Source organism: Brachyhypopomus gauderio, chromosome 7 (genome assembly GCF_052324685.1).
Source record: "Brachyhypopomus gauderio isolate BG-103 chromosome 7, BGAUD_0.2, whole genome shotgun sequence".
NCBI lineage: Eukaryota > Metazoa > Chordata > Actinopteri > Gymnotiformes > Hypopomidae > Brachyhypopomus > Brachyhypopomus gauderio.
This window is the reverse complement of record NC_135217.1, coordinates 32034427-32061617: the sequence shown is the minus strand read 5'-3', so window position 1 is coordinate 32061617 and position 27191 is coordinate 32034427. Positions and strand designations below refer to the sequence as shown.

At 41.9% G+C, this 27191-nt stretch overlaps 1 protein-coding gene across 1 annotated transcript in view; it reads left to right on the top strand.

The window, feature by feature from the left end:
* The window catches only part of nek11 (NIMA-related kinase 11), a 60313-nt gene that overhangs the window by 7186 nt on the left and 25936 nt on the right, over positions 1-27191 (top strand). Inside the window, exons 3-13 of the mRNA XM_077013304.1 lie at positions 4548-4713; positions 8891-9009; positions 10021-10085; positions 10779-10905; positions 12932-13081; positions 13727-13805; positions 15395-15480; positions 16460-16579; positions 18331-18424; positions 18573-18702; positions 26970-27097. Of these exons, the coding sequence (XP_076869419.1) occupies positions 4548-4713; positions 8891-9009; positions 10021-10085; positions 10779-10905; positions 12932-13081; positions 13727-13805; positions 15395-15480; positions 16460-16579; positions 18331-18424; positions 18573-18702; positions 26970-27097 (1264 nt within the window). The remainder of the gene's footprint in view (positions 1-4547; positions 4714-8890; positions 9010-10020; positions 10086-10778; positions 10906-12931; positions 13082-13726; positions 13806-15394; positions 15481-16459; positions 16580-18330; positions 18425-18572; positions 18703-26969; positions 27098-27191) is intronic.

Here is a 27191-nt window from a genome sequence, read left to right as displayed (position 1 = left end):
ACAGTGAGTGAGTGTGAGTTACAGTCCAGTTCGATTAGGTGCTTAATAACACACTTCAGTTGTGAATAAATATTATAATTATTAATGAACCTGACCTTATGAAGTCACATACTCCTGCTTTGAAAAGTGTTAAGGCATTCAGCTTTAATACATCCAGACTTTTGGCAGGCATTCTATATGTTACATATAACACATTATGAAAGCGTCTATAAAGCATAATACAGGATTAATCTGATGTGTTACAGATATGTTTTTATAGTTAAGAAGCAACACTCTGGGCTAGATGAACAAACTGTGTGGTTAACATGATCCTTCACAGTCTCTCTCTCATGTGCCTTAATGCAAACTAATGTCAGTAGTTCAGGATACAGAGCACATAGCAACATGTCTTTTTTAAATTCACCTGAGACTTCCCATACCACATCTCTGCTCTTGACACAAATTTGAGTAGATGGACTTGATTAAAGAGGTTTGGGTCTGAAGGTTCAGGTCAGCCAGATACTCAAGAGCAGGAAAAGTATAAAATGGCATCTGCCTACCAAGAATGGAACAGACGAGCAGACACGGAGGAGATTTAATTACTAACACATTAAACTCATAGTTGACTATGACTATGACATGTTCCTTATGAACTTAATGTTTTACATATGAACTACAAGTTATGGTTAAGTCAGAGTAGCCATAGATGAATATGTAAACTTAACTGAACAATTTGCATACAATTTTAATATTAAGTGTAAAGAAGCTTGGTAGTATGTAAACTAATTTTAAACTAATTTTATCCATTGCCTGGATGTGAAATCCATTGGTTGGCACTTCCTCAGCTGTGACGTCCCTCCATGGGTCTAGTGTTTTTGATCTTCTTATTCTTTTGATCTATTTGTTCTCACAGCACATGAGGATGAAGCCTGAAAGGAATATTTTCACCCAAATATGTAAATGATACTGGACAGTGGTATGGTAGTGTCTATGGTTTCTATCATATCTTTCTAATTAAGAATAAGAACTCACCCTCCTCAGAATTACCTTTATTGAACATAGTAGTAGTCCAGAAGTAATCTCTTCTCTTAAAGCCACCATGGTAAAGAAAAGGGGGCGATGGGGTTATTTCTAGAGCAACTTCAGATTGACAGCAGTAGTTGGAGACAGAACAGTCTGTCTCCACAGTAGTGGTGTCCCTGCATTGTGAATGTAAAGCTGCGTGCATCTCAGGTTCAGGGGTGGAGGACCACAGCACATCACTGTTCAGGGGTGGAGGACCACAGCACATCACTGTTCAGGGGTGGAGGACCACAGCACATCACTGTTCAGGGGTGGAGGACCACAGCACATCACTGTTCAACACACCTAATTCAGTTTACAAAGTTCATGCTAATTATTGGTGATGAAACTGGTATTTTGAAGCAAGGAGAACAATGTGGTGGATTTTTATGCCCTGTATTTGAAAAGTGGCGTCTGGTTGAACGACACCTAGCTAGCTTCACCCAGGCTTCCCAGGTTGGAGGTTTCTGTTGGGACGTTAGCTGTTTCATGATAGAGAACAACAGGAATAATAATATCCTCCCAAAATAATATTGTGATGACAGTGCTAATAAGTCTAGAAAACAAAGAGAAACCACAAATCAGAGATTTGAGCCTGGATAATTGCCAAATTGAAGTGTTGGACAAATCGGTCATGTCTCACAAATTGCCATTTACTGGGGGACCCAGGGTGTCCTGACGAGTGAAAAGATCCATTATGACCCATCATTATTGCTGGGAGTGAGACCCAACCTGGCACTGGTGAGCGTACTCTCAGACTGGACAATTATCTGAGCAGGAGGAGGAGAAAGAAACTTTATTTCGCCAGTGAAATAGCATTGATAACGTGGTTGTTTTCCCAGGCACACCCTGCCAGGAGGGGAATTGCTGTGCTTGGAGACACCAAAGCTCCACTCTGTGGGTGGGGACCTGCACGTGGGACCTCTGAGCATTGCTGCTGTCTGCACAAGAAAGTCATTTTCTTAGTGCAGCCACAGAGACATGACAAGGGCATTTATCAGGCCAACAAGGTCTCATTATTGCACATTTGTAGCACTTTGTATGAGCACGCTTTCAGCATTGTCAAGGAGAGAAAAACCCGGACAAGATAGTTGCCGCTGAGTGAAAGCAGCTATTTGCTGTGAGGAGAGAGCAGTCTTGTACAATGAGAGCCTGCAGTCCTCTTACATGTGGTTGACAATGGTCCGAAATAGAAGTGCTGAAGTTGTCTAGGGAGGAAGATTTCAGCACCATGGAGAGTGGCCTTGGGCCAATTTCATATGATGATTCTGTGCATAAAGGGCTGCCCGCCATCATTATATTGGGTATTCAGAGAGAAGGTTTAGGTCAGGGCTAAGGGTCAGTCATAGGTTGAAAATCTAAGTTGTCACTCTTGCTTGTTAAAATTCTCAGTTGCCTGGTTGCTCTGGTTGCTTGACGATCCAGCCTGTGTGTAGGTTCAGGTGTGGTACCACAGACCATCACAAGCTGAGACAGTCTCAACCAAAACCAACCTGCAGTATGCAGTTGTTACTGATATAGGGATAAACATTTAACACGCATTGCATACTGTATTAGTTGTAATTTCCTCTGAAAAGATATGACGGCTCATCTGATATTGTGCTAATAAGGGTTCTTCTAATTTCAAGTTGCATTTTGAAATGTTTGAAGGCCTTTCCTCCCCTCCAACTCTCAGCTTATTAAAATAAATCAACAAAGCAGCACTGCCAATTAGCCCAGTGACTCACCACCATAAAGGAGTAGTAAAAACGAGACCGCGGCCCCTTTCTCATCTGCGCTCAATCCCTGATCCCTTGTTTGCATAATATTTGAGGAGAAGGAAAGAGCGAGGAAGTAAACGATTAAGGGTAAATGTCAGTGACTCGTCCGCTGATTTGGACTAGAATGAAATGCTCTGTATCATCCCCTGAGCCTCTGACAATAGGGATTGCACTGAAAGTCAGAGGCTTGAGCAGCTCTAGGGATTCCAGGTTCATTCTTCATGTTTGGGTTATGAATCAAGTGAAATTTGACCGGTTGAGGTAATGATTAGGAAAAAATAGATTCATACAGCAATTTCCCTACCTTTGTAACCATTCATTTGGGACAGATAAATGATATTCATAATTTAGCAGTGGTATGATAATGTAGCCTTTCCTTGTGCTCTAATTTTATCCACAGAATACCAATTCTGCTTATTCTGAAGGCTTAATATTACCCCTCTGGGGATAAAGGAAAACAGAGCAGGAAAAGAGCTTTCTTCTTTCTGAATCACAAAATCACAGACACAAAGCCAATTCTCTGCTAAAAGATGGGCTGGTTCTTTTGCTTTAAAACAAAAAAAGGTTAATGCACTTGTTTAATTACAACATAATGATTCCTCAGAGTCAGTGTTCTAATGACAAACTGAAGAGATCAAAGCTATGAGCTTTAATAGATCTGGGGAAGCAATCTGTCCTTGGCTAAACAACATGTCTAGCTTTTGGCTGGTAATTGAGAGCCATAATGTTAATACTGTGTATTGAAGCAGACACAAAGGGTCTGTATCAGGTTCAAAGGCAGAAAGCACCATTTACAAACTGGATGTGTTGGACACACAGAAGACAGACAAACTCAAAGACTCAAGCACTGAGAAGTTTTTCTCAAACTGAGATGTGAAATATCGATATTACTTTATGAGATTTTGTATAGAGGTTGTCTGGATATTTGAGGAAAGTATTTAAGGTAGCCTGAATATTTGGGGGGGGGGGCATTTTAAATCTGCTGACCAAACCATTCAGAACACAGTAACTTTCCACAGTCACCTTCAGATCGCCTTAAAATTATCAGGACATGGATTTCAGCAACTATCCATTGTGTCTGTGTCTATTGTCATAAGTGCTAAACCAGCAAAACTGAATTGAATTGAACCGAAAAGTTATTGTTGTGGAAATTCAAAATTCCAATGCAAACACTAGCTGGAGACCAGAGGTGACCCGAACCAAAGATAAGAGCTTCCTACAGTTTGTCACTGTATCCCCTAGCCACACCTTTTGTCTGTGCTTCCTCTCAGCGCTCCACCAGGATGAAAGTCTCAGGCTCTGACCTTTAGATCATGACATTTACTGCTTCATTGTAAGCAGCATGAGTTTACAGCTAATTAACCTCCATACTTGTTAAGAAATTAATAGAGGAACAATATTGGAAGAGTTCTTAATGAGTTTTACAGATCTGACTTGTGAATAGAGCGCTGCAGCTAAGTGGTTTCAGTGTTACCCTACTGAATGGTTTTGTTGAACATCTAATTTGTGCTCTCAAAATGCAGTTTACCAGAAAACGCACTGTTCATTCACTGATTCACTAATTACCTTTATTTATCCAGTTCCTAGAAAATGTATGCTCTTTTATAATAACAACAAATAAATACAACAACAAACACATCTGGTCACTTGTTCATGAAAGTGCATTTGTGAGACAGTATAAACACTGGAGGTGCTGGTTTTGCCCCAGTTCTGCCCCGGGGTGACTGTGTGTGCTGTGTTGTGCAGTAAAGTGCTGAAGGAAATCCAGGTGGGGGATCTGAAGCCTGCTGAGACAGTGAAGGCGGTGCAGGAAGCTCGGCTCCTCTCACAGCTCCTCCACCCAGCCATCCTCAAGTTCTTCACCAGCTTCCTGGAGAGAGACGTCTTCTGCATCATCACTGAGTACTGCGAGGTGAACCATCGCTTCTCTCTTTCACAATGTTTACACACACTCTTAATATGGTGCCAACTCTCACGTGTGGTGTTTAAAAAGATCAAGTTCATATTTGGAAGTTTGAAAAGGAGAATGACACAGAAAACCGTATAAACACGTCCTGTGTTTAATGGTGGAATGATCAGAAATTCTGACTTGCGTGAGCTAATTGCTATTGAATTTTTTTGCAGATTTTTCTATTCCCTTCTTTGCTCCTACACATTGACAGTCATTTGTGTCTCTAAGGCATGAATGGGACTAGCTAGTGATAGCTGTTGACACCCACAACAATTCCAAAGTTCCCTCTTAGCTCTTCTGAAAATATCAGGTTTATGGGCTCTGATGTTTAGACCCTCCTCAGTGTTGACTCTTTTCTACCATTTTGGTACTGGACTTTATTTTGCCAATGCTTTTAATACACTGCACATGCCTGATAGTAGTTTTGGTGCTTTGCAGAGCACCATTGAACCACCAGTCAGTGTTTCATTGAAATCCTGTGTCCTTGCTAACCTATAACATAAAGGGTCAATGGATTTTCACTGAATTCAAGGCCTCCCTGGGACTAGGAGAGAAGTCGTGACATTTAAGTGTTGCTTGTCACAGAGATGCCATTTGGAGGTCTTTTTCTTTACTAGGTCATTCCAGTGCACTGATGAGAGTTGGTTAAGCATTTAAAAAGCACAGTATAACTTCACAATGTTGTTTGTGTGCTCAGTCGTAGCTCATCATGGTTCTTAGTGAAGTGTCCCTGCACAAATGTTATTTTGCAATGAGGCTCTGATCTTTGGTGGCTAAACGGGTTTAGCTTACGGTCTGTAGATGGAAAAGTATTTGTTTATGGACACTCAAGAAAATATAATTTCCTTTTCCATTTCCTTTCCCTTTTTTCTGTAGTAGCTGATTGTCTGACAAGATCCATTTGTACCTATTTCTACAGTTTTACGTGTCAGCGCATAAAAATGTCTACAGCTCTTCTCAGTAAAACTGCATTCTTGGTTGATCCAGGCTGTGCATGGATGTACCCAGCACCTGTGTGCTTTTGGAAACAGACTGCTAGGAGACACTACATAAATAACATAACTACATAAATAACGACATCAGCTGCTTGTTACACTGCTTGTAAGTTCTTGTGTATGGAAAATGTCTGAGTTGGGATTTCTTATTTCAATCCACCGTTCGCAGTCTGGCATAGATGCAGCACATGAAGATGTATTTATTTCCCCTCCAGCGGGTGAGCTGGATTACATAAACGTGGGGTGCGTTCATGCTGTCCAGATATGATGCGTGTGCTGTGAAACGCGGGAGGATGTAGACCGACACGGCTGCAGTGTTTTATAGCACGAGGGGGATCCCCCTTCATCTGGGCTCTAGCTCTCAGTCTGATCCTCAGTATAACCTCCAGCAAGAGAAAGAGAGGGGGGGGGGGGGGAGAGAGAGAGAGAGAGAGAGAGAGAGAGAGAGAGAGAGAGAGAAAGGCTGGCAGGGAGGTTGAGAGACAGTGAGAGGGGGAGTGTGGGGGAGATAGGGATGGAAGGGGAGAGATGGAGAAAGAGAGAGGGGAGAGAAAGAGAGTGAGAGAGAGAGAGTGAGAGAGAGAGGGAGGGAGAGAGCCCATAATAGACGAGATGGGGAATCGAGCATGTGATTGATCTTGTGTCTCTCATGCTCAACCGGCTGAACGTGTCTCTGATGTTTCACAGGGACGTAGAGAAAGACGAAATTACATGAATAAAATTCAAGCAGGTCTCCTTTGCCTCCTCTGCCTCTCCGGTTCATCTCACCAAACAGTTTGCCTTGTGGCTCCATGCTGGTTGAGCCTTAGCTCACTGCCACTCAAGCTAATGATGCAGGAATCTCTTCATAAGTGTGTGTGTGTGTGAGAGAGAGAGAGAGAGAAAGTGTTTATTAAAATAATAAATATTCGCAATGTATTCAACTTCTTAGAGCTGCTTGAAGAATTGATTTGTGCTGTGCATATCTAACTTGGTTTAATAAACCTTTATTCTGCTTGACTTGTGGCAGGAATCATTATGTCCGTGTCCTTTAAATCACTGCTGGTCTTCTTTCCAAAAGACTATAATAGTGGAGAGAAGGAGCTGCCTCGATAATTGGCCCCTACAGAGAGCCTATAGGTGAAAAACAAGATTATGATACTTTTATTTATATATTATTTACCTTTTCAAGCTGTGCTTAGTTTTTATTCTTTTCCCCCTTTTGCTACTACCTACTGTACTACTGAACTACCAAATATTACACTGTACCTGTGTTTGGGTTCCAGCTATGAGTCATTCTGGAACATTCTGGATATCCATGAGATCTGTTCATGGCCATCCTCATCACAGCTATCACAACCAGAAAGTTATACTTCTGTAATAGTGCTAAAATGTACTCCCCTTATTTGAAAGGATGTTTATTGCATTTATACAGTTAAAGTTAATAGCAGTAAATCTTATTTTTGTTTCATTTTGATCCATATTTCAGTTTAACAGGTTTGTGTGTGTATTTATTTGTTTATCTTTCTTTTTATGGTAGCTGTTATTTTGGTATACGTTTATATTTCTGCTAAGGACACTTAAGGACACCACTGCCCTTGGATCAGGTACCAATGAGGGGCCCTTGGCCCCTTCTGGGCAACCCCTTCCACCATAGTGTTGCCCCTCTGGAGGATGTAGCCTATGGCTGATTTGTTGACAAAGCTCTGACAAAACAAAAAACTGCATTGACTTTGTTTACATGATCACTGTACAGTCTTTCCATGCTAATGTGAACCAAACGTGATGAACGTTAACGTTAACAAAATTCATTTATGGTTTGTCTCACAGTGAATGTATCTCCTTTATTCTGAATCACGTTTTTATAATCTATGTTAAAGAAACCTGTTCTGCTGCTTCTTACAACCTGTGTTTGCTGGAGGGGTTTGGCTTATGCCATGCACAAGGACATTTCTCAAGAGAAAACAAACCTTAATTAAATCTTAAACACTAATTTTTCAAGCAAATGCCATCCAGTGTCATAATTTCAACAAACTGGACTTGTGACCGGAGTTACACAGTAATGGGTAAATGGGTCTCATTATGTGGTTTTGATGTAGTCAGTGGGAGTGTGGGTGAGATATTAGACCTGATTAGTGTTCATCAAGCATTCATTTACCATCTGGGAGCTTTGGTGCTAATTTCAACCTTGGAACCCTCGAATAAGAAAGACGTTTTGGAATCACAATGGCCCTGTTTTCATAGATAAACACATTATGAGTAACTAATGTGTCATTGCATGGTGCAGCTATAGGCTGATGACAGGAAACAACTCCCTGTCGTCCTCTTACCGCTCCCGTCCGGCTGTGTTCAAAGCCCACACTTCCTCCAGGCTAATGTGTGCACAGGCAGGCTTATTCAAAACCACTTTAAACCTGCTAAGCCCATTACACAGATCTGTCTCTCGTCAGACGGGTCCAGTGTGGCTAGCCCCGCACCACTAATGACACAGAATGGATCAAATGAACTTCTACAATAACACACATGACTTTCGGTAAGTGGTTGGAATATGTAGCTACTGAAATGGCACAAAAGTGCCCAGAGACCATGACTGACACTGGGAGGAGGGAGAATAGAGAAGTCTCATTGTTCTGAGGTCCACCTCTCCCTTCCTCCATCTCTTCCTCGCCCTCATGATGTGTTTTTCCTGTTTTCTTGTGCACTACCAGTGGGGACCTTATGCTGTGATAGGCACAAACACCTAGAGATGAGTCAGGATTCATCATGCTCAACAAGAATTATGTTTGTGTCTTGTTTTCTTTTGAAAATGAAAATCACAGAAGACACAGCACACTATGGAAATTACATACATATTATGTACATTTTAATTTTGTGTTAATTTGCCATTCTGATTTTACCATTGGAGGATTGGTTTCCTGAGCCTGGGTTCATCTGAAGAACTCCTCCTGCTTAAGCTTTACCTGTCACCTTTGGCTTATTACTTCCAGATCCAGATTCAGATTAAACATTAAACATTATCCAATTAAACATTACTGTTAAAACACCATACAAATACATTTGGAATCGAACTGTATCTCATATAGGCCTTACAGGTCTAAGTCTGTTTCTCTGCTATTTCCTGAACAACTGAAGCATTAAAAATGTGCAACTCCCTCGCCCCCCAGGACGGAGATTTGGACTGTAAGCTGGAAGAGTTGCGAGAGGCCGGGGAGACTCTATCCGAGGGGCAGATCTCTGACTGGCTCATTCAGCTTCTTCTGGGGCTGAACTACATGCACCAGAGGTAAATCTCTTCATAATAACGACCAGCGCTAGCCTCTTGAAGCTTTTGAGCATGCTACTTTGTGAAATGGAAGTTGTTTAAATGATTTAAGGAATGTTTTAATTGTGTCTAAATTGAATAAAACATTTATATGTCATGGATTCACTAGTTTAATGTGATTAAAAGTGGACATGATACACTACATGTACCTTGTAGGTTTAACACTGTCAGTGAAACTGGATTCAAATATTCAATCAATCAATCAAATTTTATTTATATAGCGCTTTTTACAACAGTTGTTGTCACAAATATTAATCTAAATACAGAAAGACATTTCTTGTTCTAGTGTGGAACGTGACACCAAGAGGTTGGTTGTGTTGGGAAACCTTGCAACAAGTAGCTAGTTTACATTAGCTAGCAAACTAAAGTATTTCAGTATTCAGTAGCTAAAGTATTCTGATATGCCCAAGCCAACTGAGTGTATAAACTGCTCCTATGGTTAGAGTAAAAATAACAACACATAAGCAACATCACATAGGGGTTGAAAGGGATACGCTTCTCTTTACCTGGGTACTTATACCTCACATTAAGCCCTGAATGTAGTTCTGTCTTTCAAAATATGACTAAAGACTTGCACATCTGTTATGTTTTACAGCCTGGTGAGAGTGCTGGTTAGTTAGCTAACTAGTAGTGTTGGTTAATTAGCTAACTAGTATTTAGCTAACTAGTAGGCCTACCAGATTGCAAACTGATGAGCTGCTCTCATCAGTCAGAGTGCATGGCACCCATGGCACTTATTCAGGACAACTTATGACCATCCAGTTGACTTTCCGATGAACCAACCTCATGACGTAACCAACCCCAAAACCAGGAGCACACGTGCCTGGTATTCACAGTGACTGTGGCTCCATGCATACTAAATACAGATATCGCTGACAGCTGCATCTAAATAGAGGACAAATGTGCTGTAGAAAAGAAAAACGTCTCCATGGCTTTCCGTGTGTAATGATTCCTGTTGCCTTTCCGTGCCAGGCGTATACTACACCGAGATCTGAAATCGAAGAATGTGTTTCTAAAGAAGAATGTTGTGAAAATAGGTGCGCACTCCCAATGCAACACCACACTTGATGTTGTATTTGATGTTTGTTCATTGTTTCGGAAGTGTCTTCCCAGTGGCACACGGTGCTTAGGAAGTCGTCCCTGTGTGACAGAGTCTGACTCTCAGCTCCAGAGGAACACGAGCATCACCCCTGTGCTGCTAAACGCCCACTCACCCTGAGATAAAGGCAGGGCACTGAGGCGCAGCAAAAACTGCGTTCCTCTGCTGGGTCCTCTTTTAGAACTGTGCAATTATAATTATGTGAAAGCAGTTTTGATTTTAAAGAAGATGGCTCCCCTACTGTTCCTGTCTTGGCACAAGAGATTTTCTTTAAAGTAGCACAGTTTTAGAAGTGCAATACATGATTCACATGAGTCTTTTGAGATACTGAACGCCTTAAAAGGTATAAAGTAAAGATGAGTATATAGGCAATGGGTGATATTACCATTATCAGAAAATATTACTCATAGCAGAAAAGAATAAATTATCACATAAATGTTCTACTAGTGTTTTATCATCTTTACTTTATACTGAAACAATACCCATATCATACAAGCATTCAGTCAATAGCAGGATCTCTACCCATACCCATATCAAAAACAGAATCATGCTTTATGTAGTACATTTAAGTAATACATGGCATGGGAAAACATGAAATGAATACATGGTATTACATACTTTTTCTGATCAGGTGACTTTGGAGTTTCATGCTTGCTGATTGGGTCATGTGACCTGGCCACTACATTCACGGGTACACCATACTATATGAGTCCTGAGGCCCTCAGTCACCATGGTTATGACTCAAAATCTGACATTTGGTAAGTGAAGCTGCAATGAAGATGTTTTAAAGGGCTACTTGTGTCTCAATAACTTTATTTACTTGTCTTATAGATTGGGATACAGATTTTTCTACAGCTGGGCCGTACTGATTAGATTTGTCTCAAAATACATATGTCAGTATTTCAGAATTCTCAGTAGAGAAAGCCCAAAATTGAGCTTGGTTCAAGTTATCATATTTATTGTTCAAAAATATCATTCTTTTCATATACAGTACATATTTTTGTAAGATAAAGAGCATGTTTGTGTCTTCAGTTGCATTCAGTATTTGATCAGTACTATAGTGCTTGAAGGAGATGTTTTCACCTTAAATTCCATGAACCTAAAAAGAATTGTGATCATTACATTTCACAAAAATGAAAGCGACCAGACAGATGCATTTGGGTACTGAATTGTTTTGTAATGGAGGCTTGTCATCTGAAAGCTTGTGTGGGTAATCCCACAATTCCTGTGATGTTTCTGCTGAACTTCAAACGTACGTGTTTGCTCGAACATAAGAACATAAGGACAAGAGAATGTAAAACAGAGCAGAACACGGCAGGTTCACCTGCTGAGCTTTAATGTGCAGAATTGGCCATCAATACAGATGCTCCCATGAAAGTGCTGGAGGTGTTGCTCACACAGCACATAAATTAACCCCTGACCTTTGGGTCTCATAGTGTGATCCTCCCCAAGAGCTGATTTTACCCAGAAGTCTTTAGTCACTGAGAATGCCATGGCAGAGAGGGGGAGGATAAAGGTAGAGTGCAGTAGGGAATTATGGGAAAAAATGGGGATGCTGGAATGATGAGGAAATAGACTGAAAGAAAATGAATGAAAGAATGAGAGAGAATGGAAAGGCCAGGTAAAAACAACAGAACAGGAATAGCAGAAATGCCAAAAGATGGTTGAGAATGAGAAAGAGTTTGTGAGAAAGAGGGCGATCTCATTGCCAAATAGCCTAAGGCATCCACTGCTAATTTAGTCACCACAAAACACGCACACATACAATCCCTGGGTGTGTGTCTGATAGAGGTATATATACACCCACACACACCACACAGTATATTGCAGTGTGAGAATGCACAGGCAGCCTAATGAGATGAGGACACTGTAGTTACGTGACCACAGGCACACCAGAGCCCTAGAGAACAAAAAAAGAGAGAGAGGAGAGGAGAGGAGGAGAGAGTCAGTGTGACAGAGAGAGAGAGAGAGAGGGGGGTAATGCTAATTCTTTTACACAAGCTGCTGAACGTCGCTTCCTCCGAGCGCATCGGGTTTCAGAGCTTGTCTCATTCTCCCACTTCTCTTTCCCTGTGAGAATCGTTCACATACAACTTTCCCTGCCTTTGTAAACAAAGTAAGGAATCTCACTCCTCCTGGTAGGGGAAGGCTGGATCAGACTTCCCAGCGATGCTTTCACTGGCTACCTGGCTACACAAAGATCAGGGTTAGCCATCCTTCCATTCAGAGCACCGCCATTTCACAGAGATTCAAAACAGAGGCCATGTACACCTCCCAGGAGCAATGCTAAATATCACGATTTTGAAACCACTGAGATATTGGTTTCATATTCTTGTGCCTCTGGAATCACTCACAAAATGGAGCCTTGATTTCAACCACGTGGGATGATAACTCAATTATTCGCCCATAGGTTTCAAATTCACATTTAATAGATTTCATCTTTAATATAGAAAGATAGCTAAGAAAGTAATGAAAACATTCCATCATTCACGTGATATAGCCATATGAGAGAATGGATCCTGACAGTACTGTCAGAGGCCATTAGGATACTGTATATGCAGATCTCAGGACAATGACTGACTTACACAATTACCTGCACGCTCCTGCAATGGTGATGTCACCCGTGCGTCGCGTTAATCTCAAACGCAGCTTGTTTTCCGTTTGTGAGTGTGCGGCTCCTGCAGGTTATTGGGCACAAGCAGCCCCAGCGTTTCAGGAACTTGGAAGGCCGTTAGGATCCAACCTGCCAGTCACGTTCCTGCGCGTGTACGTGTTTGTGCGCAGGTCTTTGGGCTGTATCCTCCATGAGATGTGTTGTCTGAAACACGCCTTCGAGGGACACAATTTCCTGTGTGTGGTCCTGAAGATCGTGGAGGGCCCCACGCCATCCCTACCGGAGCACTTCTCCCGGGACCTAAACACCTTAATGCAGAGGTGTGAGACGCCACGTTGCCTTTGCTCCATTAGCTATGCGCCACTAGCTACATGTCATAGGTAGCAAATGCCAAAGCTATGATACAGTTTTCATACTGTAAAATGCTAACTGCCTCGCATTTGTTGTTACTAACATTACTATTTTTGTGTACTGAGTATTGCATTACACCAGACTTAGCTGAAGGCATTGCTGCTCTGCTTGGACAGAATCATATTTCAGGCTATACTGGTTTTTGTTGTTTTTGAACACTTTCTGCCTTTGGGTTGTCTATAAGACAGGTAATACAGTAAAACCCCCACTGTAAAGAAAATTTCTCAGTTTAATATTCACCTGGAATTGAATATTAATCTTGCAGGGAAATAGTCAACATTTAAAATCACAGCTGCTTTGGAAAAGTAGTTATAAGATGTTTAGTGCGTGTTGTCAGTGTTAAAAATTGAGGTCATTTTGTCAGTGAATGTTAGTTGTTAGTGAACCGTTTTCATCTTTCGATCATGGCAGTAAAACTGGCTTGATTTAAAATGATCACAGTCTATGTTTTTTCTCTGCCCCTTTTTCATTCAATCTCTCCTTTATCCCTTTATCCCTTTCTCTTTCTTTGCTTCTCCCTCTCTTACATCTCTCTCTCTTTTTTCTGGGGCCAGGATGCTGGAGAAGGACCCCAGGTGTCGTCTCTCTGCTGCTGACGCTCTTCGTTTGGGCTTCACACGGGAGCTCACGCAGGTACAGTCACTGCTCTCTACAGTACCGGTCCGACAGCCCTGTGTCTGCCTCACACTAGTGTTGGGGCCCGCATGCATCAGCAGGAGAACTAGCCCAACTGGGTCAGCAGTACTCAAGGCTTATTACTCAGAATTGGCAACTTATTGATTTCTTAGTGCAGTTTCCTCAGCAGCACTGCAGTGAAAGACATTTTTGAATGTTATAATCTAAGTGATAATATGATATAATCTGAGTGATTTAATGCTGCTGGAGTTCAGGAATTCTCATTCATGATCTTAAAAATAACCACACACGTACCACCCAAGGTCATGTGGCTTGCATGATCATGGAAGCATTCATGATCGCTCAGCATTTTGGCAGAATTACAGTCAGTTATTTCAGCTGTTAGAGAGGGATAAAACCTTGACCACTAAATCTCACATACACCCACTTATTTATTTTTTCTATTGCCCTGCAGATTTCATAGTGTAGCACTCATTAATCAAACTGTACATATACTATCAGAGGAGGTCCTGCACAGTCTCATTGTCACTGAAGGACACACTAATTTCACACTAGGACACTAGTTTCACAGAAGAACTCACTGTAGTTTAGCTTCCCTGAAGGACACAATTTAACACAGCACATAATCGAGGTTACTGAAGTTGTTTAATTGCATTGTTAGAGCCACACACACACACACACACACACATGCGCGCACACACACACACACGCACACACGCACACACACACACACACACACACACACACACACACACACACACACACACACACACACACACACACACACACACACTCAAAGGCTATCATACCATCACACCCCTAAACCATGTAATCAGGGTGGCTGTGGCTATCCAAACAATGACACCAAACACAATACCCTTTAATGTAGTCCTCTGTTGTGCTTCTGTTTCCATGCTGTCAAAGCTTTTACTTGGCTGTGTAATTTGTGCCTTTGTAAATGTTTTGTTCTTTTAGTGTGCTTTGTCTCCCCCAGGATAATGTCTCTGTCTCCCCCAGGATAATGTCTCTGTCTGTCTTTCCATTTCCACTTTGATCATTTGAATAAGAGTAAGATAGAATGCCGCATATTTCCTCAATGATCCACATATAGAACGTTTTCGGGATGCGTGTAGTGTAGATCAGGTGCATCAACAAAAGAAACAGTTCAGAGTTATTCAAAGTTTAACTTTGCATCCCCTCAGAGTTCCGACACACTTTAAGGTAAAGTTTAACAGATCTGAACTTCTGTTGCTAAAGCTCCTGCACCACACGTCTCCTGGTCTACAACACACACCTCCTGGTCTACACCACACGTCTCCTGGTCTATACCACATGCCTTCTGGTCTACACCACACGCCTCCTGGTCTATACCACACGTCTCCTGGTCTACACCACACGCCTCCTGGTCTATATCACACACCTCCTGGTCTACACCACACGTCTCCTGGTCTACACCACACGCCTCCTGGTCTACACCACACGTCTCCTGGTCTACACCACACGTCTCCTGGTCTACACCAAACATCTCCTGGTCTACACCACACGTCTCCTTTCACACACATTCACATGTTTTCTTTTCTCCACAGAGCGTTGTGTATCAGCTCTCAGACCTGGCGCTGAGGGACGAGGCGTCGGCAGACGAGAGGGACGTGTCTCAAATCGCCAGAGCGCTGTGAGTTATAACCGCGTGTGCTTAAACTTAAATCACCAACACGCTTCTCACCTTCCCGCTCCATGGTGAGCAGAGCTGGCGGTTGTCAGCTGACACTCGGCCGAGCGACTCGTGACGGCGTGATCGCCGCGGAGACCTGGGAACAACACTCCGTTCTCTTTTGTTCCTCGCACCTGCTTGTTAAAAGGAGATCTAAAAATACGTCTGTTGTGTGCCCACTGTTAGGAACGTGTTAATCAAGCAGCAGCTAACGAGTGACTCGTGCCCCATTAATTCAGCCATCATGCGTGATGTTAATGGAAAACCTCACCACCTGAGGCCACACCAATGTTAGCCAAGAGCTAATGGAAATGGTTCAGTAATACTAATGCTATGATGCAGGAAAAACCTACTGAGCACCACCTCAGTTAGACTTTTACAACTCCATCATTAATATTTTTAGATATGGCTGCTTGGCAGAGAAATTGCACTCTGCTTATGTGACGCTGCCAGTTTGTGATTACGAATGCCCTCATGACACTGTTTGAAGTCTTTACATTCAGTGGAATGTTCCTAAGCACAAGTAGGCCATTTACTGCTTTGAACATCCTTGCACATATCAAACACACTGTCCTGCACAGAAGGAATTTGCATATATTATGTAAGTATAATCTTGCATAATTTGTCTTTAAAAACTTTGACGTGCCGCTCACAAAGGCTGCTTTTTAAAACGCATACATGCACTCTGACACATCCTGAACACACACACACACACACACACACACACACACACACACACACACACACACACACCCACACACACACACACACACACACACACGAAGCACTATTCCAAGTCTTCAGTAATTTTAAAGCTCTTTTGAAGTTCTTAAGAATATACAAGTAAATGCTCTTGTTATTACAAATTCAAAAGCTATGTGTTTTTAAAAGCATCAAACATTTGAACAAAACATTGCCTGTCCCCACTCTGACCCTGCAGACAGGCGAAGGTGCACCTGCAGACACTGAGGGAGAGGTCAGAGGTCGAGAAGATGAGCCCCCGAGAACGGATGAGGCTCAGGAAACAGCAGGTGGCGGATGAGAGGGCAAAGAGGCTGAAGTGAGTGGTGTTAATATGGATGTAGCTAATGGTAAACTGCACCTGCTAAACTCCACACCACCAGTAAACTGTTTGCTGGGTTCCCTACACTGACCCCCTGTAATGGCTCTGTCAGATTCAAACGCCGACACTCACCTACAAAGCCATAACTGGACCGGCTCCCACATACCCAAAGACATTGATCAAATGGTTCTGCCCCATGCTGCCTTCGAGCCTTTAATACTGCTTGACTCAAACCACCATCCCCCAAGATACAAAGACGACACGCAACAAGACTTCTCTTGTCTCTTGGAATGAACTTTCACTGGCTGTCTGCAGAGCTGAATGAGTCACTGGCTGTCTTCAAATGAAAACTGAAGACTAGCCTCTTCACTGAGTAACCAAGCACTTAAACATGCACTTAAGAGAAAAAATGACTCTTGTTTTAATGTTGAGTGTCTTCCACCCTGGACAGGGCTTTGGCTTGATAGTCTTAACACTGACCTATCTAGTGTCCTGACCCGTCTATTTATTACGAGGGCGTCTGCCAAATGCGGTAAATGTAAATGTTTGACTAGTCACTAGCAGTTAGCATAGCACTAGCAGTTAGCATAGCAAAGCATAGCGTCATGGAGACCATTTCAGTCATGTCTCTTTCATGTTACCTTAGGTCCTCACAAGCTGTAATCTTGCTAGTTGACAATGTTACATATTTCAGTATTCAAAATGATAAATGGTAGAAGATAAAATGTCCTTCTAAAATCTCCATTGGTGGCAGGGTGTGGAAAAAGGCTTCACTTTACAGTGAATTTGTGTTGGGACAAATTACCTCCTGCCTCTCTCGGTCACTCAAAACCACATCCCAAATGTTTGCACCAGACATTAAATCATTGAACAAAACTTTTAAAGATATAATTGACGACAGGTTATATACACTGTCTTGAAAATTGATTCGAGTTTTTTTATTCTCCGACAGCAGATTTCTCTGTGCCATTTTATGGCAAAGCCATTTGCAGCAGCACATGCTGGGATCAGATACTGATGAAATATGGACGTTTGGAATAGTCGGCTATCAAGAGCCAAATAGCCGCCTCTGTCTCCCAGAAACACATTAACAACACCTGATATTTATCTGGAGTCCTTTAATGTTTTTCAGCTTGTCACTGGATCAATAAGTGTCTATAGGGTGGACTCCTGTAATCTTAACAGAAACAAGCTGCTTGCTCCCATGGTCCAGCAGGTGCGGTTTCATAGGCCTGTTCACCCGTACATCACGACTGATGGAAACTGGCTGACTGTTTCTACTACAAATGAATGTTGAGATGAACTCATGGATCTATGTACTAAGAGAATATAGTATATGACATTAACAGTATACAACAGTTCATCAGCTAGACAGGGCTCTCAAGTCTCACGCATTGAGCGTGTGACACACGCATTTGACCGTCTTCACACGCTCACACGCCACACTTCCGATTTCACACGGCGAGAAAAAAAAAATCTAGTTTATTTACCTCCGATCCATATCTATGTCGCCCTCCACTGGCGATCGTTCGCGATATACAAACCCCCACCCCGCTCAACAACTTACGTTCCCCCCACCGCTCAACAACTTACGTTCGCCACCCCCCCACTCAACAATTAACGTTCGCCACCCCCCGTCAACAACTCTCACACTCTGACATGAATCCAAAACTTGAGAGCCCTGTATAGATTATTCTGTGTGTGTTTGGTTCAGGTGCAGTTTCACGTTCTGTTATTTCATTCAACAGACAGATTGTGGAGGACAAATACAAAGAGAACCACCATCGCATGATGGAGCTCCGGTCCAAACATTTTCAGAAAGTCAGCGTAAATGTCCTGAAGGTCGGTCTGCGTTTTTCTATGTTCCTTTATGTTCACGTAGACTTAGCATGAAGTCATCAAAAATTGAAAAGCCATTTTCATAGTTCAAAATTTTAGTTGAAAACCTTCAGTATTGAGTTTCTGTCCTCACGTTTTTTCCATCACTAAGGAAAAAAGTGAAATCACGGTCTGCTCGGCCCAGCCGACCGCTGGTCAACATATTACAACAATCAGCCATTCGGGAAGGACGGGAAATCAAAATGTTGATAAAGACACAGTGTCAGCTCCAGCAGAACATGGTGAGTGCCCTTTCTAGTGCGAATGAGTTTTGGGTTTCGGCTTGTTCAGCATATTTGCATGTCCTCTGTGCAATCGACTCTCAGTCACTGGCACAGAGTTCACTCGGGAGCATCCCGGGACAGAGGTCAATAGGCCAGTAGGTTTCAGGTGGACAGATCGGTGTCTTGGCTGTGACATCTGCTTTCAGTGGCTGTCGGTTGTGCAGCTAATGTGGACATGGCTGCTGGTGGCACCCGTGGGAACCCTGAGCAGGGACAGTAAGCGTGGTGTGTTCATAATGGGGAGTGGAGTCGTGGGTAGTGGAGGGGTTGCTTCTCATGTGTGCAGTGCTGTGATGGCTGAGACAGCAGGTGGTGTCCATGGGAGATATTTTGACTGCAGAGTTTGACTGCAGACAGCATGGGGACTGGTTAGACTTGCTAGAATGTGTTTCGGTTCATCAACATTGCCATCCAACACCTGGTATATGGATTGTACAAGAAATGGCAGAGAAGATTTGTGACAGTGGTGGCAGAGCGTAGACCATTCAGAGTGTGATTCTCAATAACTCTGTTGCTGTAGGCCAAAGACGTAAAAACACCAGACCAAAAACCAAAAACTTACAATGAGACATAGGACGGAGAGACCAAGACTGAATCTAAATAAAATCTTAACATCAGAAAACCAGATAAGCTAATCTATTATTGATAATACGTTTCAGGGGGCTGTGCTAGATTTAAATGCTAATCCACAGGGAAGTAGTTGGAGATGTATCTGTACAGACATCTATAGAGAGAAAAGAAACCTTTCTAGTCAATGACAAGAATCCTTTCTAGTCAATGACAAGAAGCCTTTCTAGTAAATGGCATGAAGCCTTCTGAGGTAATGACAAGCATTTATTTCATCAGATTTTCATGACACTTGAAGACTTTGGCAGCGATGCCCAACCTGCCGGTGTGTGGAGGAGGCTCCCAGGTCCTGCTCTCAGGAGCCCACACCATCCTCACGTTTGAGGATCTACACACCTGCTTTAGCTCAGCAGTCCATTACCAACCCTTCATGAGACACGTGAGGTGTGTCAAAGTAGTGGAAATGCACACCTGGTGAAAGCAGTATGGTACATGAGACCGGGAGGACCAGGCTAGAATACAGTTAGTACCCGTCCAAGCCTTTGATCCAGTCAGATCTGCCAGGCTCATCTGATCAAAAGGTAATTCTTGTTTGACATTAAGTAGTTTAATCAGTGTTTGGATTGAACAAGTCCATGAGACCAGGAGCTCCGTATTTAGAGGCCATAAATAGTCTTGCAGTGTGAAGTGCAGTTGTGCACAGGCGGAAAAAACACATTACACACCAATTTAAGTGTTATCATAACTATCAATTAATCTAGCAATGTGCGTGTGGCCTATTGAAAAATTGATTTGTTTATTAAGTGGTCTATTAAAAACAGATTTGTCGAGGACCTTGTAGATGACGGAGAACCTGTGAGAAGCGCTGGTGAATCATCACTAATGGTCATGTGGCGATCATTATCCAGATCAAACACTAAATGAAAGAAAAACGCTTCCTTCCTCGTTCCATAATGGAGTTCTGCTATCATGACAATAAATCTCCAGGTTCTCCACAAAGACAGGCTGCTTATCTGTGTTCCTGGCTTAACGCTGTAGATTACAGAGGAAATGAAACCTTTTAAAAAGACGAGGAGATAAATTTGCATTATTGGGCAACTAAGAGAGGAGCCAAAATTATTTAGAAACAAAAAAAGGGGGAAAAACAGTTGTGTTATGCTGAATTTACAGGGAAACTTGTAACATGGCAATGAAACCTATGCACTTAGAGCTAATATAGAGTGTAAGTACGGATATATTGCATGCAGGATGGCACTATATATATCATGCAGGCTTCTATATGTTATATGATTGAACTGTGGTAAGATGAGAAAGGGAAGGACACAGCTATAGCAGTAAGGCTCTCTGTTAATAAAGTAGAATCAATTCTCATGTCTTCAGTAAATGATGCTGCATGCTTCAATACTGTTACTTCTTACAGACGGAAGAGTCACGACAGGCAAACTTCTCAGCAAAATCATTAGAAGAACCCTTTCTTATATTTGATCAGTGGGGTGTCTCCAACACTGAGGAGTGGGTGTTTTCTTTCAGGCCTTGTTGCTGTTCGTTCTGTGAGCTGCTCGGAGCTCGAGGGAGTGCATATGTTTATCTTCACGGTTGTAAATGAGTGTCTACGTTTGCTGATGTCTCCAGCTAAACTTTAATGGCTCCACCAGGGACCTCCCTGTACACACCAAACGCAGGTCTGAATCATAAACACGGACAATTTGCAAATTATATTCATTTTCATATTCATATAATTCTTCTTTTTTTACCTTTTAAAAAATGAATTTCTAATTATGATTATAAAGCAGGACAGGTGTAAGTGCTTGCTGGAAATGATTGCTGGGGGTTTTATGCTCATCACAGATGCCTCCACATGCTAACGTAAGTCTTCAAAGGCAGGAGGGAAACACGAGCGTGTAATTGACAGCGGCTTCCTGCACTTCATTTGTGCTTAAATCCTGAAACTCAGTCAGAGATTCCAGGTAATGGGACTATGGGGAGAAGTGTTTCAATCTTAAATAAAAGAATAGCTAGTGCTTTTTTGCACAAGTGATTCAGGTTAAGGAACACTGCTGATTAACATCAGTGAGACTATCAGGGGAAGATAGAGGGGGATGGTGTACCCTGGCTAAGCCTCCAGTCTCATTAAACTGGGCTCTACTGCTCTGTAATGCTTCTTATTCATCTCCATTAAATAAACATTTAGTGAGTTTATGACCAGGGGTTAAGGCTGGAATGAGGGCAGTCTTAATCCCACTTCAACATTATACTGAAATTTATTTAAAGTATTTCTAATACTGAATTGCTTGGAGCAATGTTAAACCTACCTGTGTTGTGCTCATATGATGTTGCCCCAGGGTGAAGACAGGGCAACACAGATGTAGCTGGTTTTATTACTGTATTTATTCACCGCTACACCAGAAATCGATGTAGGTGAAGGGTTAGGAGATGTCCAATAAATCTGATAACAAAAGAAAATGACCAAATATGTTGGGAAGAGTTTTGGGGTGTAGGGTTAATGCACAGCTTCATTTAAGGTACAACTGTTAAGTTCATTACAGCTTAAACTACCTGTTGGGGCAGATGTTTGATGTTCATCTGGCCTAATATGTGGTTTAACTACTAATTTCTAATAAAAAAAGATTATAGAACAGTGGGGTTTAAAATAAAAATATGTGCAGGAGAGATTGGCTGTATTACAGGGACCCAGTATAAAACTATAGCTAGTTCGCTAGCATTCAGGTATTAGCTAATTGGCTGACTAAAAAATAAAGCAGTAAGTTGAAAGGCCAGTGATATCTGATCAAATCCTTCTGAAGAAATATGCTACCACTGCACTTAAAAGTTTACATTTTGTACATATTTGGCATAAATATACCGCATAAGCTACAGTATATCTCTCTTACTGTGTGTTCAACTTGTGTATCTATGTCTCAGTATCTATAAACCTGCACAAGCTCTATATCTGTTTGCCATCCTCTTCCTTGTGTAAATAATACATATCACTGCTCTTTCTAATATGGAATATATTACATCATCACCAGTATCACCAGTCTAACCAGATTTATGCCTGGAGGCCTTCCTCTCAGGAAGCTGAGATGCAGATAAATGTTGTGCCGTGGCAGACACGGTGGTGTGTTTTCTGAAGTAATGGTGTTGGGTGGAGGCGAGAAGGATGGACCTGCCACTGGAACACCAGCAGCGGTGGAGACCCTGATTCACTGGAACCACTGGTCACGGTTCTTATAATCCGATTGAACAGATTCAGCTGCACGTGTGGCTTAGATGGCAGCATGTTGTCTGAATCAAATGTTTGACCGGCAGCGTGTTGTCTGCGAGGAGCCATGTGCTCCTTTAATAAAACGTCTTCCCCATTTCCGGATGATATCAGCATTGTTCAGTGTTCAGCATCTTCTAGTGTCCCGTAGTGTCCTGAGTCCTGAGCACACAGAAGGCATGACTGACAGGACACAATATAACTAAAGATGTCTTGTCACTACATGTCACTGGGCATGTGAAGTTTTGACTGCATCAGACTAGTCATGACATTTAAAGACATGAATCAACTTGGTATTATTCAGAGATGCCATGTGCTGCTTAGTTAACAAAGAAGCATGATTAGTAAATGTTTATTATTAATGTGATTATTAAATTAAAAAGACTAGAAATGATCAAATTAAAATGACCAGAAAATCACAAGTTGTGAAAATTATATTTTTAAGAATGAACAAAACAAACAAACAAACACAAAGCAAAAGAAGCCAACACACCAACACAGAAGTGAAAATATTGCTATAATCCCACCAGGATGGGTGGTTAATCCCCCCACACATTTACCAAAACAGAATTTAAGTCGTCTATATGCAACAAGAGAGAGTAATAAACATCCTACTTTGTGTTAAAGGCGAATGCTGTTTTCCATTAATGTCTGTGTTGCATGTGGTTCATGTTAAAGAAGTTGAATTTCTTATCATTTTTACATTCTAAAATGTGGTGAGTTAAGCTGTTTATATTACAGATTTGTAGATCACGTTGTTTAGATCTAGATCGGCTTGGCTAGAGAGATGGATGTGACAGTGTAAAGAAGGTATAATAAGTTCCTTTCATTAAACCTAATCAGACACTTTTCAGATTTAGATTTGCACTTGACACCTTGAAACGTATTGTGTTCTATAGCATTATATTGTCTTGTAGCTCTCATTCTAGGGTCAGTACTGATGCTTGGTTCTGGCAAGGTCTCAGTTAAGGGTATTTTCAGACTCTAACCTATCATTGGTTATGTCATAAGTTATAGTAAAGTTGCTAGTATTTGGACTGTAGGTCCATTTGCTGTAGTATGTCTTTGGACCTGAGTGAATTGAGCTCAGACAGCTGTACACACAGGTGTATTGGAGCTCCACTCTTTACCTCGGGCTTTGCTTTAATGCCGTGTTCTCCCGTAGGAAACTGAGATCTTCATAATATCTCTGGTGTTTCTCCAAAACATAAAAGAGATATGATAGAAAGAATGGTGGAAATTGTGAACTATTGATTCATTCTGATGAGATCTCAACAAAGTCACACACTGGATTTGATCAAACTGAGCAATAAAAAGTTCCTATTTTGGTCAAAAGTGCAGAATTTATTAAACTTTCTAAACCGATGTTTAGTTTGTGCACACCAAGCAGAGAAGAGCATCCTCTTGACGTGGTATTGCTGCCATGCGTTTTGATATGTACCAGACACCCAGATACAATACTCTCAGTTACTGTATTCACAATAATCTCTGCTGGGTTGCTGCCACAAATAGGCACCACTGGGCATGTGGGCATCAGAAGCATTTGCAGCAAAATTGCATCACTGTGCATGTGCCCTTTAATACCAGAAAACTTGCAAAACATTTGCAAGATATTCTCTGTATACAAGTAGATCTTTATTGTTCAGTTTTCGATCCAGAATTTTCTCCCTTTTTAGTGGGCAGTGACCACTTACGTTGAGGAGGCTTTGTTCCAGTGTAAAACCACACTGTACCCCAGTTCCCCACACTGTACCACACTGTACCCCAGTTCCCTCCAGTGCTGTTGTGGTCCTCAAGGTGTCTGTGCCAGGGGCATTTGTTTGTGTTTTTTGTCTCCTCCCTGTATTGTCTCTGTTCTCTCCACCATTCATGTTCCTCTAATGTGTCTTGAAAGCTCTCTATAGTTGATCATGAAAAATGTTATGCTGGATATTTAAAAATAACACCAGATCACAATGCAAAGGGCACAAATACTACAGGCTGAAGTGCATACAGTACATGAAACTAGAGTCAGACAACATGAATAGGGTCACCAAATCTCTACAGCATATGATGCCTTAGACAACAATGCCTTAGTGCATGTTTCAATAAAGACAACTAAACACTGATAATGAAGAACAAAAGAAAAAATGATGATGAAGAACAAAAGAACAAAACAAACATGAACAAAATCCCAGCAAATATTTAAAAGCAAAAGATCTTCAGTAAGGTTCAGCATAATCCTCCATCCTAATTTTCACTATATTTAATTTTGTCTCAGATTGTATATTTGATTTAACAAAGCAGATTATATAAAAAAACATGATTATTGAAAATATTTTGAGCTGGTGCTCAAGACATGCCCTGTTCATGAATGTAGATTGAAGTCATCATTTACATGAGGACGTGTGTGTCCAGATGCCCCTCTTTTGAATCACAGCCAGGACGAACTCCTGGGAGGAGACCCAACCCACATGATGGGATTTCACACTTTCATGAACAAATTGCTGGGTCTGGTTGGTTTTGTGCTGCGTCTCAGCGCCACCATGTTCCTCTCACGCTTGCATTGTTTTTGCAGACATGTTCCAAGAGCAGAAACCTCTCTGAAGAAACAGAGCAGTTCTGCTTCCTCTTTGATGTGAAATGTTTGTTTGGTTAGTCTTACATGTAAGAAACCAAGCACAAATTAACCTCCAAAGCTCCTGCTGTCAGCAGCCATTGGCAGCTAATTTTTTTTTCAAGACTGCAGACCTACGTATAATGTAACCGCACAGAAGAAACCTCACGGGGAAACTTCTTGACCTTACTTCTTAACTTTTTTGAGAAAAAAAATTGTGCACCAATGATACACCAAAGAACATGTACTTTAAATACTCACTTGCTGAGTTTCCCTTTAAATGCTTCAATTAGAAGACCTAATAGCTGAGAAGGGGGTTGAGAGATGCTCCCTGTGCTACAGTGGAAGGGAGGAGTGGACGCTGTTGAACTCTTTGTTAAGATGAATCATCTACTGGCCCTGCAGGTTTCTGCTGCTGGTTTGTGGTATCAACCTTCATGGTTGACTTCTCTCATCTCTTGGTCAGGTTTGCTACATTGCACACATTCTGTTTCTGGATTGGGAGACAGCTATTCACTAGTTCAGCCAGGCTTGGTAAATGCTAAATTGTTTATAAATCAACACACACACACACACACACACACACACACACACACACACACACACACACACACACACACACACACACACACACACACACACACACACACACACACTATCTCTACCATAACTGGATGTTCTTCAACACACATCCAAACCAAAAGTATTATCTAGCAGGTGATGGTGGAAATAATAAGTCTGATATGATATAAAGGCGGGAAGGAAGAGCACTCACTCTTAACAAGCACTGCCTCTTAAAGACTGCCTCTCAGGCTGGTTAGGGCTGCTTTTTAGTGTATAGCATCTCTCCAAAAACAAAGATCATTCTCTGTTCTCTGTGGAGAACATTGTAGTAATCAGACTTGTTTTGACTTGTTTTGAAGTTTGAAATAAAGTGCATCTTCCTACATTACTGGGGGCTGTTATGAAATGGCCCTTTCCAAGGCCTCTAACATCTGCCTTTGTATACACACACAAACACACACACACACACACACACACACACACACACACACACACACACACACACACACACACACACACACACACACACACACACGTACTGTTGCTATCTCTTTGGCAGTTAGACCCTTGTCTGGAGCTCAGGTGGAGACCTTTACCCGAGACAATGAAACTGTTCAGGCGATGAATGGCAAGTTGCTCTCTTGCTCACACTCATACACACACCCACACACACACACACACACACACACACACACACACACACACACACACACACACACACACACACACACACACACTCTTTCTCTCTCTCTCTCTCTCTCTCTCTCTCTCTCTCTCTCTCTCTCTCTCTCTCTCTTTTCCCATACACTGTAGTACCTGTATATGTCTCAGAGGAGTATTGCCATGTAGCAGTGTAGCTGGGAACAGTAATTGTGTTTGCACTCACGTGACTGTCATAATGCTGTGGATTCCCCTGGATTTTGAGCTGCTTGTCTTTGTGGACTGCAGAATTAAAAATGAATGATCAATTCCAGTTGGGCTCAGAGAGTTCACACTCTCCCTGAGCAGAAATGGCATTACAGTGAATCTGCATCAGCTTCTAATACACCACTTTAAAACACCCAAAACATCATTTTTCTTAAACAGCATTTTACACTTTACACATCTGTGTTATTCAAACAGCATCAAAAAATTAAGGAGATCATATTTGTGTGTGCATGTATGTGTGTGTGTGTATGTGTGTGTGTATGTGTGCATGCATGCGTGTGCGTGTGCACGTGCGTTTGCATGTTTCAGGCATTCCAGAGGACCCACAGGATGCGGAGGCATATTATTCTGAGGAGGTTTTTGAGTCTGGCTCGGATGAAGATGATTTCTCGAGGGGTCTGTCCTGCGCTGACAACCTCTGCCAGACACCTGCACAGGTGAGAGACTTCTAGAGGAGGGACAGGTGTAGCAGAACTCTCCCTTTGGACAGAAACTGGTGCCAGTCAAATAAGATTTACTTTGTAAAAGACA